Source organism: Chrysemys picta, chromosome 19 (genome assembly GCF_011386835.1).
Source record: "Chrysemys picta bellii isolate R12L10 chromosome 19, ASM1138683v2, whole genome shotgun sequence".
Classification (NCBI taxonomy): Eukaryota; Metazoa; Chordata; order Testudines; family Emydidae; genus Chrysemys; species Chrysemys picta.
In genome coordinates this window covers 10,159,572-10,173,095 of record NC_088809.1, presented here as the reverse complement: position 1 = coordinate 10,173,095, position 13,524 = coordinate 10,159,572, and the positions used below count along the sequence as shown (strand labels likewise).

At 43.9% G+C, this 13,524-nt stretch overlaps 1 protein-coding gene and 1 long non-coding RNA gene across 8 annotated transcripts in view; one reads left to right on the top strand and one right to left on the bottom strand.

Annotated features, from left to right (window-relative positions):
* CLUH (clustered mitochondria homolog) overlaps positions 1 to 13,524 on the top strand; it is a 54,540-nt gene that overhangs the window by 2,998 nt on the left and 38,018 nt on the right. Inside the window, exon 1 of one of the 7 annotated variants that reach the window (XM_005298901.5) lies at positions 26 to 202. The exons of 2 other annotated variants lie outside the window; for them this stretch is intronic. In XM_005298901.5, the coding sequence (XP_005298958.1) occupies positions 166 to 202 (37 nt within the window). In that variant the 5' untranslated portion in view covers positions 26 to 165. Of the gene's footprint in view, positions 1 to 25; positions 203 to 4,168; positions 4,194 to 9,436; positions 10,797 to 13,524 lie in introns of those variants that run through there. 4 more of the 7 variants (XM_042857827.2, XM_005298902.5, XM_005298899.5 and 1 more) reach the window with 4 other exon arrangements.
* Positions 5,429 to 10,257, bottom strand: LOC122174451 (uncharacterized). Its single transcript, XR_006176271.2, has 2 exons — positions 10,134 to 10,257; positions 5,429 to 9,561 (listed from the first exon to the last, which is right to left on the bottom strand). It is a non-coding gene; the product is annotated as an uncharacterized LOC122174451 (long non-coding RNA).

Here is a 13,524-nt window from a genome sequence, read left to right as displayed (position 1 = left end):
CCCCACGTGGACGAATTCCCTTTGCAGGGGCTGAGCAGATCTCTTCCAAGTCAATGGGCATCGCTGACTGTTTCTTTAACCGCCCCCCCAAAACAAACTGGGGATCTCCCACCATCTGCAGAAACGTGGACTAAGGGAACCCGGACTGCTCTGGAGGGGCTGTGAATGACACGAACGCCTCTCCTCGGCGGAAGGGGTCCTGGTATGGGTTGGGGAGGCGCTGGGTTTCCTTGGGGGGGGGGGAGGGGTCTGAAGAGGGGTTCTGGCTTTGGACCTGCTGGGGATCGGGCAGGTCAGCGGAGGAGTTGGGGATGCGCCGGGCAAGGGAGACCCGAGTGCTGGGAAGGAAGGGGCTGGGGCTGCCCCCTGCTCATCAGCCAGAAGTGGGCAGGGGAGCCCCGGGGGGCTGGGACGCAGCATCGGGGGGGGGGGGGCTGGGCTGAGCCGGGCGGGGGGCAGCGCCTGGTCCCGCCGCTTCCTCGCCTAACGCCAATGAAGGTGACCTTCACTGGAACACACCACTGTGCAGCCAGCCGAGGGGGGCGGGGATGTGCCTTCGCTGGTGTGCGTCTCCCCCCCGGCGCCCCTTACTCCTCTGGGGCAGGGTCACTAAGCAAAGAGGGGTGCAGAATACCCTCGCCGCAGAGAACCCTCCGTATCCTTTCTCCTCTTCTTCCTTCCCCTCCACCCCCCCGTTTTGCACGTTGGTCTGTTCCGGGCCTGGGAAGGAAAGAGTCGGGAGCTGGGATTCGCCGGGGGAGGCGGAGTCCGACGTGGAGCGCGCAGGACAGCGGGGAGGGAGAAAGAACGACCCCTCTTTCCCCCCCTGCGCGCACACGTGGTAGCTCCCAGCCCGAGGGCCCGGGCTTGAGACAATGTAGCGACCCCGACGTTCCACGCGCCCCCGGCACGGAGCCGCTGGCTGCCGGGGTCAGGGATTTAAAGGGACAGCGGCTCTCCCTGGTGCTGCCTGGGGGCTGGGAGTTTAGTGCTCCGGGGGCTCCATTCCAGGCTCTGTGCGGGGGGGGAGGGGGTGTCAGGACTGCCAGAGCTCCGCAGCCAGCCTGCTGCAGCAGTTAGCGGAAGGGGGCTGCTGCCCTCCCAGCTCCCACACTGACTTGCTCTGTGACCTTCAGCAGGTTGTTTGAACCTGTCCCTGTCCCTAAGAGGGATGCCGCCTCACAGGGGTGATGCGAGGCATAATTAATAAGTGTTGCAGCGTTTGAGGAGCTGAGGTGGAAGGTACAAGAGGAGAGAAAAGAACGATGTTAGACTAGGAGAGCAGAGCCCTTTCCCCTAGTATTTGAGAGACTTCAGGTCTGTTTCCAACCCTGCCATTGACCTGCTGTGTGATCTTGGGCAAGTCACTGTCCCTCTCAACCTTTGTCTGTCTAGAAAGTTCTCTGTACAAATACCTAGTAAGAGCCTAGCACAATGGGGCCCTGATTTCACTTGCTGGTGTAATACAAATAGTGGTTATTGTGCTCTCTCTGCTAGCATAATTGCGATTGTAAAACCACCAAGCAGAGAGTTATACTTTCAGGATTCACTCCTTTTTATGATGCTGTGATATTGTAAATATAGATTTCATCTTTACTTCCCTTTTTTTCAAATCTCTTATCAATAGTCTTATGATGAATTTGACATCATTATATCAAGTATCCAGCCCCAAATTGTTTCAGTATGCTGGAATAATGTGCAGACTGCAGTTCTGTGAGAAAGAAGAGTGTATTCTGGTGTGGCAGGAGAAGGCCACTTGAAAATTTTGCTTTATACATCTTCCCATTAATGTGGTTTAAGCTACAGTGCAAAGATTTCCCATGATCACAGACTCACATTTTGGTTTTGGTAATTGTATTTTGAAGGGGGTTACATTTCTGATCTTTCCAGAACCTGCTCATGTGTTTACACTACACAAAGTTGGGAGCCATGTAATGTGATGAACCTACAACACAAGTACTGAATGCCTAGAAACTTGGCTTTAATTTTGTCTTTGAATAAGGTATTCAGACAAAATGGATGTTTATTTTTCGAGAAATCCTGATGTCCTTACTCGGGCAGACTCCCACTGATGTTCTAATGGGACTTTGCCTGAGTTTTAGACTCTTGGGGCTTAGTCCTACATTAGGTAAAGTTTTAAAATCTTTTCTAGAGGCTCATCATCGGGTTGATTCCTAGAGGTGCTAAGCAACTGCAGTGTCTTTTAGAAGTTCCTTCCGGTCACGGACGCTGTACCCTTCTCAGAATCCAGCCCTGTATTTGCTACATTGTGTGTCCTGAGTTTCATGCTCATGGAAAAAGTGCCTGACTGGCAATTCTAAGATTGACTTATATCCACAGACTAGGTGCTGTGCTAGCAGCAGTAGTTGTACAAGCACCCCCATGCACTGCTCCATCAGTGTGCTGCTGTCTCCTGATTTGGAGGGGAAACTTCTAGGGATGAAAGTATTATTCAATCCCTGACCTATCTGTTGAAATCACCACTTAGTGCCAGTTGTGGTAATGGTTGATGGGGTTGTTTTTCCAAAGGGAATTGTCCTGAGGCCACTAAACTCCCTTCAGATATGTTGTATATAACATAACCATGCAAATTGTATTCCATTGGTGCCAATGTTTCTGGATCTTAGTCTCTCACTATTAACAAACAATCCTAACGTTATTGTAGCAACTAAAGCTTGATCATTTTTAAGAGATGTCAGAAAATATTCAAGAAGGGGCATTAATCTCAAAAAATAATTAGGAGAATTACAAATAATATGCAGAATAATCCCCTCCAAATAAATAAATAAATAACATTAGAGTCTTTGATTGAACATGCTTAGTTGGTTATCTATCATCTGGTCATCCTGTAACATTAAATTAGGGAGACGGGGAGGCTGAAGGGAGTGGATAATGGCAGTGCTTAATTTGTAATGAAAGAGGTTCTGGGGCTCAAGCAATTAGGTGCCGAGGCTCAAATAATTTTTTTTTTTTTTTTTACTTTCATAACTGACACGGCAAGCCCAGAGGTGCTGGGGCTATGAACTGCCAAACATAGATGGGCCAGGGCTCAGCCCTGGCCCAAATGAAGCACTGGGTAAGGGGGAAATGGAGCCATTTGCCTATAGGTCTCTAATGCAAATCCATTGCAGGTTGATAGTGACCTGTGGTCAGGTTGCTCAGTGATCTGTGAGTGGATCACTTTAGTCCATTTCTTAATAGTCAGATATTAAAATCACTACCCTCTATTGTCAATCTTAGCTGAGGGGCTCACCCACAGGAATGCTCGGGGTGCACCTGTAAGCTTGCAATGCCGCTGTCCCTGTTCTATTAGTACTGTGAATAACTAGAGGGTTTTATCTTTAGGGTTCTCAACAGGGCACCTTTCACAAGCCCTAAAGACACATTAAAAACATGCATCTCATTTGAGAAAACTTGAATCTTAATGTGAAAAGTGCTCAGATTTGTACTTTAAAAAAAAAAAGTGTTGTGCAGAGGATCTTATAAACTTGAATGTTGATTCCAAACTCAACCCCTTCCCTGATAATCTTTTAATAGGGAAAAAAAAAAAACAAGTACATAAAGCGAGGGGTGAGAGCCGTACACCTTGTGGAAGACCTACAACCAAGCAAGAGAGAAGTTTGCACCTATATTTGATCTGACTGAAACTTTTTAAAAATTGTTCAGTAGTAATAAGCTGTTGAAGCTTATACCTCAGCCGAAGTCCATTTGTTTTACGTGACTGAGTGGACTGGAAGTAATTAAAGGATTCAGGAATGTCATGTTGAGCACATTTTATTTTCCTTCAGGTTTTTTTCAAATGGCTGACATGTTTGCAGTTCCACTAACTCAGTTAAAAAATTACAGTGCATAATCTTGTGCTTCAGGGCATTAACTGATTGCTAGCTGGTGTTGGGTGGAAAAATAATTCCTGTCCATGTTACAGTATTGCACAATTGGCCAGGTACATTTTGGAGGACTTTCACTTTCTTCTGAACCATCAGGTGTAGGCCATAGGCAGGAGGAAGATACTGCATGCTTTCTGGCCTAAAAGCAGTTTACCTATATTACTTATGAATCCTTCCAACATCCCTGTGAGGTAGAGCAGCATGATCACCGTAGAGGAAACTGAGAGGTTAAATGATTTGTGCACAGCCAAAAAAGGAGTCTGGCATTAACATTTCAGAGTTCCTGGCCTTCCGTCATGTGCTCAGGTGAGAGAGATCAAGGTTTGGTCCCAGTGTGACAATTTCTGTGTATTGCTTAATAATGTTACACTAATACGTGAAACGTTACTTTGTTTTAAGGAGTTCTGCCAGTATTTTGTGGAAGCTAGGTGTAATTTTGTAGCTGTTGAACTCTGAGTTTGCTTGTAGCTGATGAAATGCCATCTTTTCTTTTTCTCTTACATGAAGATTGCCTTTCTTTTAAAATCCCTCACACTGTTTGGCCATGTAATGTTTTCCAGCAAGGACAATTCTAGGATAGTTAACCCTTTGGTTTAGTTAAGCTATAGAAAGTCAAGAGACGGTGATAATGCATTTCCTGGATTACTAGCATTTTTACTGCTGTCACTGCTTCAGATCTGAGCTTGTCTCAACTGCAGATTTAATAATACAGTCAGCTCAAAGGAATGCTGTTCACCCGACTTCTTCTAGCGCCTCTCAGAGCCACCTTTCCTGGCTTTTCTAGCTACAACTCTTCTAGTTCGGCCACATGTTCCAGGTACGTCTTGTTGCGCCATTGGTTTGAACAGGCATTGTGGGAAAACTGCTGTTGAGAGGCAAGTGCAGTCGTACAGCGGTAACAAGGCCAGGAGACCGCTTTTTAATCTGAGGATTTGCTATGACTGTCTGTCACTCGACCATGGAAGTTTTAAAAGGGGCTGATCTTTAGATCGAAGCCATACTCTACAGTCTTAGGTTGCCTGCACGGGAACGATAGCAGTCGGGAAGGTATTCAGATGGCAACTTTGGAGGCTCTGTTTACTTTCTTGTCACGTATTCGGTTGGTCAATCTAGGCAGTCTGTCATTTTGAGGAGTTATTTAAGGGTCTGACATTCCTGTATTGTTATATGTATTTGTAAAGTAACCATCGGTGGAAAGTGTAGGATTTGGCAGGAGCGCACACAATAAAATATCACCACTTCCTCAGCATTGAAATCCATGACTGGCTTTGTGTTTGGAAGCAGATCAACTTTCAAACACCACTGTCTCGACAGGCCTGTGCACCAACATTAGTGGTGGACATGTCTCCCTGCAGAGAGACCTTAGGCAGTCTCTACACGAGGGAATCTTCTAAAATAACCCTCCCCTTTGCATCCGGTACTAGTGATACCCTGGGTGGAAATTTGTTTGCTAAAATCCTTTGTTGTAGACAAGGCCCTAACGACTCACTTTTTTACGAGGCCTAAAAGAAGGGAGAGGGAAAAGCAATAAGACCTTGGGAGAAGGTAGGGAGGGTCTTTATTCGGCCACATTAAAAATCCAGCTATGCACATAAAGTAAGCAGTCATTACTGTAACTCGTCTCTTCCCTGGTTTTTTTTTTTTTAATGCCTCAACTTTCTCCCCCCAGCCCCATTGTGGCATGCCTGAGGTTAGATTGTAAGCTCCTTGGGGCACGGTACAGGTCCTTCATTTGTGCTGCAAGGCACTTGCTTAGGCACTGCATAAATAATAGTAAAAACACTTGTTCTCATCTCCGTAAGCACATGAGCACTTTAATTAAACAAGCTTTACTGTATAGACCATATGTCAGTTACTACAATTGGAGGAGATTTGCATTTTTTTTTTTTAAACTGCTCTTAACTAGAATAATTTGTTAACCCGTCTTTGGCTCTTAGTAAGTGGTATTACAGACCTTTAGTCCCTGTAACAAACTCTTCGCCCTTAGGGAGGGGCAGAACTATCTTCATTGGAATAAACTTCATTCCAGCTTCCAGGAAAAGTTATATTTTTTGCTATCGTATTTTGAAATCTTTGCTACCGTATTTGTCTTCTCCCTCCCCCTTACTCTTTCTTCTCTGAAGGAAAATTTTAAAGGAGCAGTCCACTTAAAACAAAATTCCTTATCTGTTACTAATACTTAACCTAAATTTCCCTTTGTAGGGTCTCTTTAACTCCAGAAAACCAAACTAGTGTTAAAATTATCCCTGTTCTGGGTTCCAGGTGCCCGTACCCATCAGTCTTGTTTTGGGTTTTTCCTCTCCATTTGGGAAGTCAAGACACAGTCTCCTGTAGTTGCTGATATATTTTTTTTTGAACTTTGCACTTTGCCTTAAGCTCTGGCCTTTCAACACAGTTTGGGAGCAGTGTTTGAACTGTTTACCATTGCAGCCAAGCCTTTTGGCCAGCCAATGGTAGAACCACGTTTTTAAAAAAGTTTTGGCCAGCCAAACCATGCTGGAAATTGGTTGAAATGTAACTCCCAGACTTGGCAAGTGTAGGAGAGGGACTCAAGATGCTAAGTCCAAACCTTAGAAAGCATTTCAGTTACTGCAGGAAAGAGCCTCTGAACCAGCAGGACTGACACAGCACAAATGAATGTGGCCTGCAGGGGCAACTACAGCAAAACTATTTTTCCGGTATCCACGAAAGAGCATAAAAGGTGCAAACTTCTACCTGAACTAGAACTGCTCTTGTTAACTGTGTCTTGATCATGGTTGGACCTAACCAATCAGATTCTGGTGTGACTCTACTCTCTTTAAAGGAGTGAAGAGTTTTCCCCATTTAAATATCCATGTTATATGTAGTGTCCACAGAAGAGACTTCCAGTATAGCACTTTCCATCTCAGGTTTACCTCCTGTTTTAACTGGAATGGGCATCGCTTTATCCGTGGGGCTGATGAACTCTTTTGGTCAGCTACAAACTACAGGGAGTGAAGGAACTTCACATGACACAACTCTGTGTGTCCTGAAGCCTCTGGAGACTAAACGTGATGCTTATAACCCTTAATGATACCTACAGATGGTTTAAAACAAACATGGATTTACAGATCCCAGGAGACAACTCCAACACACTTGCTTAGGGGCACTCGCTAAGGAAGAGGTGTTGGTTGCATCAAAAGAGACGATGGAAATTCATTTGGAAAGTGGAACCTCCAGGTTATAGGTGCCCCATGATGGGAGGGAGAGAGGTTCCCATGACATCCTGCCTCTCTCGATGGAATCTTAAGGAAATAATCGATCCTCCTTTGAAGATGGCATAAGCTTTTGGGGTCCCTATTAAACGTGCTTCCTCTTACATAAATATCACTCACTATAAGTGAAACCCTACCCAATGCCTTCACTGTATCTGGTTAACTTTCTTCTAGTGAATGTAAAATACTATAGCTGGTGCTGAATGCAGTACATTTTCTCTAGTTCAGGTCCAATTTGAACTAGCTTAATTTTGCTGTTTGTATACCTACCATTAGTAGGAACTCCGTTTGGTGTTAATTATTTGATCACAATTTTTGATATAAGAAGAACTTTATATAGGATCCTTTTACTGCTCGTTCTTAAACCAGCATTGCCTTTAGTGTGCGTATGAATACCTTAACTATAACTTGTTCAATCTGAGCTAACAGTTTGGCCAAAATTCCCCCATGGAGTAAATAGATCCAGCTCCTATGCTAGTTGCACCTGCTTCAATTGGGTCTCTATCTGGCTCTTTATTTCCAGTTAGGGGCCACGTACACATTGTGTAGAAGTAAAATGATAAAGTTGGTGAATTTACAGCTTTGGTAACTAGAATGAAGTTTAAATTTGTTGCAGTTAGCAAAGCCATTTTAAAATAGAATGAGTCTGTACCAGGAGGGTCTCTTCTTGGAGATTGTCTTTTACACAAACACCCACCTGAACTTAAAGGGTTTTTAAACTGAAGTCTGGAGCATGTACAGCTTGTGCTTCTATGTATAAGGAGGTAGAGTTGAAGCTGTCAGTTTATCTGGCATTTCCTGATGCTTCTGAAAGACACATTAGTTGGAAGATGTGGACATTTTTAAGCATTTCAAACTTGGCACTAGATCCTGAGATAATGGGGCTTCTCGTGACTAAGGGTTTGCTTAGGCCCTTAATGCGTCTTACTTATAAAAGGGGCAATGAGACAGAAGTCCTAAAAAAGGAAATCTGAGCTGCCTTGACTGGATCTGGAGTTGGAATGCGTTTCGGTGGGAGAGAGATTTGTTCTGCTCTTTTTTTAAAAAAAAAAGCAAAATGCAAGAACAATAGAAGCTAATCGGGGATTTAATTTTGTATAAAGAACTTTCAGCCTATGTGTTTTGTTTTGTTTTTCAACCTGTTCATTCCATTTCTTCTTGGCAGGGCATTAGCTGGCGTACAAAATTCTGCTATGATGATTGGCTCTAACTTCCTAAAATTTTCTTAAGAGAAATGATTCTTCTGTTATGTATATGGGTGTGGGATTGACTGTTAACAAATTTGTCTGTGACATGGTGTCTGTCTTCACCCTACACTTGAGACGTTCACAGCAGAGACCGGACTTATTTTTTACCTCCATAAATTTGGAGTTGGCCTATGTATAGATGGACTATCTTAGAGTTCACAAGAGTAAATTACAATTAAACTAGATACAAACATTTAAAATTACTTAAGCTATAGCAAAACTGAAGGAAATGCTTTGACTAGGAGCATAAAACTTGCCATTGCAGAGTCAAATCTTCTGGTTCTTCGGGCTGAGTATCTTTCTTGGAATGTGACTTTGTAATGGTCTTCCTTGAAAAGTTTTTTCCCAATTTAGCTTTCATTAGAGGATATGTCTCCAAAGGAAAATAACTGTCCGGTAACACTACAGAAGCAAATATAATTAAGAGCCTACTAGACACTTTACTGGGTCATATGTGCCCACACATTAGTGGTGCTTATCTTGAACTGATATATGGGATAGGAAGAGAGCAAGGAGGGTGGTTGGGTTTTGTGGTTTAGTTTGGTCCTTTGAATACTCATGTCTGGCAGCTTTGATTTGTATTGTACCCTATGAGGGTTTTTAGTGCCCTTGTTACAAGGTGAAAATCTATATAACCTACAACTCCTGCAAAGTTACTGGGGATTCCTTAAGTTAGTTTGAAATAGAGGCATTTTGTGGGGCCTGAAAACTCATTTGGCAACTCTATCTACCTAGTTCACTCCCCACAGTCTCTTTCTATGCCAGTCTGTTTAATATGGATGGCTCTGCATAAGCCTAGGCATGCCATAGTAACTAGCCTTGTTTTGTAATTCAATGCATCTTATTTGTTTATAAATTGGCAGAGCTGAAATGCTGTAACATGGTCCCATACTGCATCGGTACAGAGCCTGCTATCACCACTCTATTTATAACTCACTGCTGGGTTCTAACAGTCAGGCTCGGATCAACTCTCTCTTAGAGACTTGGAAGAACTTTGATTTTTTTTCTCCCGTCTCTGGGGCAGCGGGGAGAGGAGGAAGTCTTCAACTTTGGGGAACTTCTGTTTTACTTTGTGGCTATCCTGGCATTCTGCAACTTGATATTTTGAAGACCGAGGCAAAGATGTTTGGAAGATGAAGGTCACTGGAAGGAACTTTGGGAGAACTCCCACTATGGTGAATCCAAGGTTTAAATCTGCATAAGATATTAGAAGGGAAGAAACATGAGTGTTTAAGAGAATACTTTCTTTGTTCCCTGACGTATGTCTCTTTGCATGCTAGCAGTCTAAATTATTAGTCTTGTTCTTTTTGTCTCATGGGGTTCAAATAAGAATTTTCTTAGAAAATCTGATCAGCTAGCTACGTGACGGCATTAACAAGTCCAAACTGTAGACCATGTGAGACCTGTCTTTGTTGTGTACTTTAATATATGTGTACAAACAAGAGATTGCAAACAAAACGTACTTCTCCCATTTGGTCTTTTATCTGTGTAACCTGTAATCATGGGAAACAGTATCTTTGCAAACTGCTGCAGACACGTCACTGATCTCATCTTCCAGACGCACAGCTTTAATTCGGCTGAGAGGGCCCCTCTCTTACCCAAATCTCCCACTAGTTGCACTGCGTTTCCTGATGTCTCCCTCCCTGTTCAAATGAAGTTAGATGTCTCGGAAGCTTGCAAGTGCGTGCCACTGTATCCGGACATTATACTCAGCAATGCATCGAATGAAAGTCTGCAAAAATGGCCAGAACACGTTCAAGGCTTACCCAAGGAGAAGGGCAGTGAAGAAACGAGGAAGGCCTGTGAAAACAGCTGCTCGAAACTCAGCGTTACTGTTGCTGGCTTAATAAAGCAGGCAGAGGCAACTTCTGCTCTGGCTGTCCTTCCTGGTGACCTTGAGAAAGGATCAGCTACACAGTTAAATCATTCTCAGTCACTTGAGGCGTGCCAGGATTGCGGGACACTTGAGGCCACTGGCCGAGACTCTGAATCGTGCAACCAGGAAGAGCCTGTGGTACCAGCCGACACAAGAGCTGCAGCCCACAGAATGCCTATTGTTGATTGGCAGCAAAACGGAGACCTCTCTAAGAGGGGAAAAGCCTCCAATTTGGAACCATCGTTAGCAGATCCGGGTGTCCAGTTAAAACACACAACTAATGCTTCTAACTTGGGGAGCTGTGGAACGGCTGAAACGCCTGAATCTAACCACTCTGTAAAGGCAGAGAAAAGCCAGAATATCCAAGACATGGTCTTGTCTGTCATTACGGATGAGAATACACATATGATCCAGGATAAAAGCACTTGTTACTTACTGACCAATCCTGCAATTGGCCTAGATGGCGAGTTAAACCTTGATCCTGATCGCGAAGTGAGCATACTGCCATCAAAGCAGAAGAAAAGGAGGAGAAAAAGGAAACTTTGTTTTTTAGGTGCTTGGGGAGTGAGTTTTTATTCTTCAGTGTGTGTGTGTGTTTATTTATATATAATGTCTTTATGGGGGGAGGGATATCCTGGGAAGAATCACATTTCCATACAGACTCTGGATTCACTCCCTTACCTATCTCCAAACTTTTCCTTTTCAGCTGAACTATCCCATGTTTGCTCTGTCTCAAGGAGACTTTTTTTAATGTTGTTTTTGTTGATCTTTGCACAAAAGATTATGAAATTTTATGATGTCATTTTATGAAATGTCATTTTCCATTTTATGAAAGCAAACTTTCTTTGTGCACAGAACTCAATCACTGCAATCTAAACCTCTGACTTCACAAGTGACTAGAGCTCGGTAAGGAACAGTTGCTGTATGAAATTGCAAGGTCGTGATCTTTTTAAAGAGATGTTCTGTGTGCAGTGGGTCTGTTTCCGAAGTGCAGCACTATGGTAACGTGCAAAAATTGCAGATTTGTGCAAAACTATACTTAGGTATAGGGTATTTTAGGGCGGCGGATTTTTAACACCCAAGTGTGCATTTGCACTGTGCAACCAACTAGGACTTATTTTTGCATCCTGCTCCTTCCCCAGGCTCTTTAAAAGAGTAAGCTATTGCAGTGTTCGCTTTATGCATTTATACACCAATCAGGAAGTGCACAAGAAACAGTAACGTCTACATATAGAACCGGGTGGTCCCATTTATTTTATATATGGAGACACAATGTGTACTTATGTGCAGTATGGATGAGTTCCTATGAAAATTTGGTTGCGCGTGCGTAAATGTAACATGAAGGTTACCAGCTAACTTCTAATTTATCTTCTTTTGCAGAGAGGTAGCGTGATCTGATGGCTAAAGCCTAGTTAGGGTAAGAGAATGGATCCCTAACCTTGGGCCAATGTCGCTCTCCGGGCGAAGTTCCGCGGTTAAGGAGGGGAAGAGAATACATGCTTCTGTGGCCATTCCCCCCCTTCATTTTTATTTTTCACGGGCTAGAATGTTTAAAGTGGTATGGGGGAGGAGGGAGGATGGTGCCCTTGTGAAAGGTGCCTGCTGAATACCGTCTTCCATGTGATTCTGCAAACTATCATTTGGCTGTCCCCTGTGCATGCATGGTGTCACAAGGTGTGTGCTTATACCAGGGTGTGTGCAAACTTCTGCATGAAGAATTAAGGTATTTAGTCTGCTATTCCTTTTATTTGTAGGCAAATCCAGCCCCAGTTTATGCATCTCCGGATAGGATTGTGCTGTTCAAAGGCCAGAGCTGGATGACAAGGGGCTCTTTACATTATTGCACTGAAGGCAGGCCCAGGGAAGGGAGGGATCAGAAGTACAGCTCTGTAAGTCTTTGGCTTCCTTGTCTCATGGTGGAGCCAAGTCCGAGGTGGGCAGGGCTATCTGAGCCATTGTGGATGAAACAGCCTCTAAGCAGCTCTGCACTTGCTCTAGACTGGGGCAGCCTTCAGTGCAATAATGTAAAGAGCATTTATACTCAGAACGAACCTCTTCCTCCATCTTTCCCATGCTTAAAGTGGGAGCTGGGCAAAGGATAAGCCCCTAGATTAGGGCAACATGGCTAAAGTCACTGCTGGTACTGTTGGATAGCTGCACAGTTTAGATATCTTTTATGTGAAATAGGTGAGTGAGGTCAGTGAAGGTCAAGCAAGATAGCTTAGTGAGGGTTCTGGTGTGATGTGGGGAGGGATAGCTCAGTGGTTTGAGCATTGGCCTGCTAAACCCAGGGTTGTGAGTTCAATCCTTGAGGGGGCCATTTAGAGATCTGGGGCAAATATCTGTCTGGGGATTGGACCTGCTTTGAGCAGGGGGTTGGACTAGATGACCTCCTGAGTTCCCTTCCAACCCTGGTATTCTATGATCCTATGATGTCATAAAACACATAGGAGCCGAGCTACTTGGAACTCCATGTGGGATCTGATTTGCATTTATTGGTCCTCAGGTTGGTACTCTCCCCAGGAGTACTATCCGTAGCAATAAACCGGAGTGATATGTTGCAGTAGCACTCATGTGTGCACTATTACAATGCCAATCTTTAAAAATAGTGTGTTTATTTAAAACTCAGGCCAGTTGTGATCAGCTTGTGGCAGAATTCTACCGAAAAGGTGCTAAGGAGTTTAGTAGACCTGCTGGCTTTTGTTCTGAGTGGAAATGCTTTGGAGAACAGGTTTGTTATGTCCCCCCGTCCTCTTCTTCCCCCCCCCCCCCCCATTTTGCTTTTTTCTGAAAACTGACACTAGTGTGGCTTAAATCTAAATATTAGTCACTTAAACCTGGGATCAAAGTGATAATCCCATCAGGCTTCTGTTTCCACCCAGATTATTGGACACAGAGTATAAAAGTCCTGGGGTCAAAGATTCTGCTCTTCTCTGCCCTTGTGAATGTGCAGTAGCTGCATTTTCTGCTCTGTTACTGCTGTTTCAAACTTGCAGCAGTGTAACACCATGGAATTTCGGTCCTGAATGCTGTCTTGGGTTCAGCTAGTAAGATGGTGGGAATGCTTTTAGCGTGCTGGGGTTCTTATTTGTTTTCATCTTTGTGCCAAATGTGCATTTTCATTCTGCAGATATGCTTAAAAGCAAGACAAGTGTTTGGAGTTTGGAAGCATATTTCAGACTGTGAAGACATGTTTGTACCCTCAGAACGAACCTGGAATCACAGTGGTGACAGGTTCATGCTTAAGATGAGTAAGGACAAAGTTAGTTTTTAATTCCTTC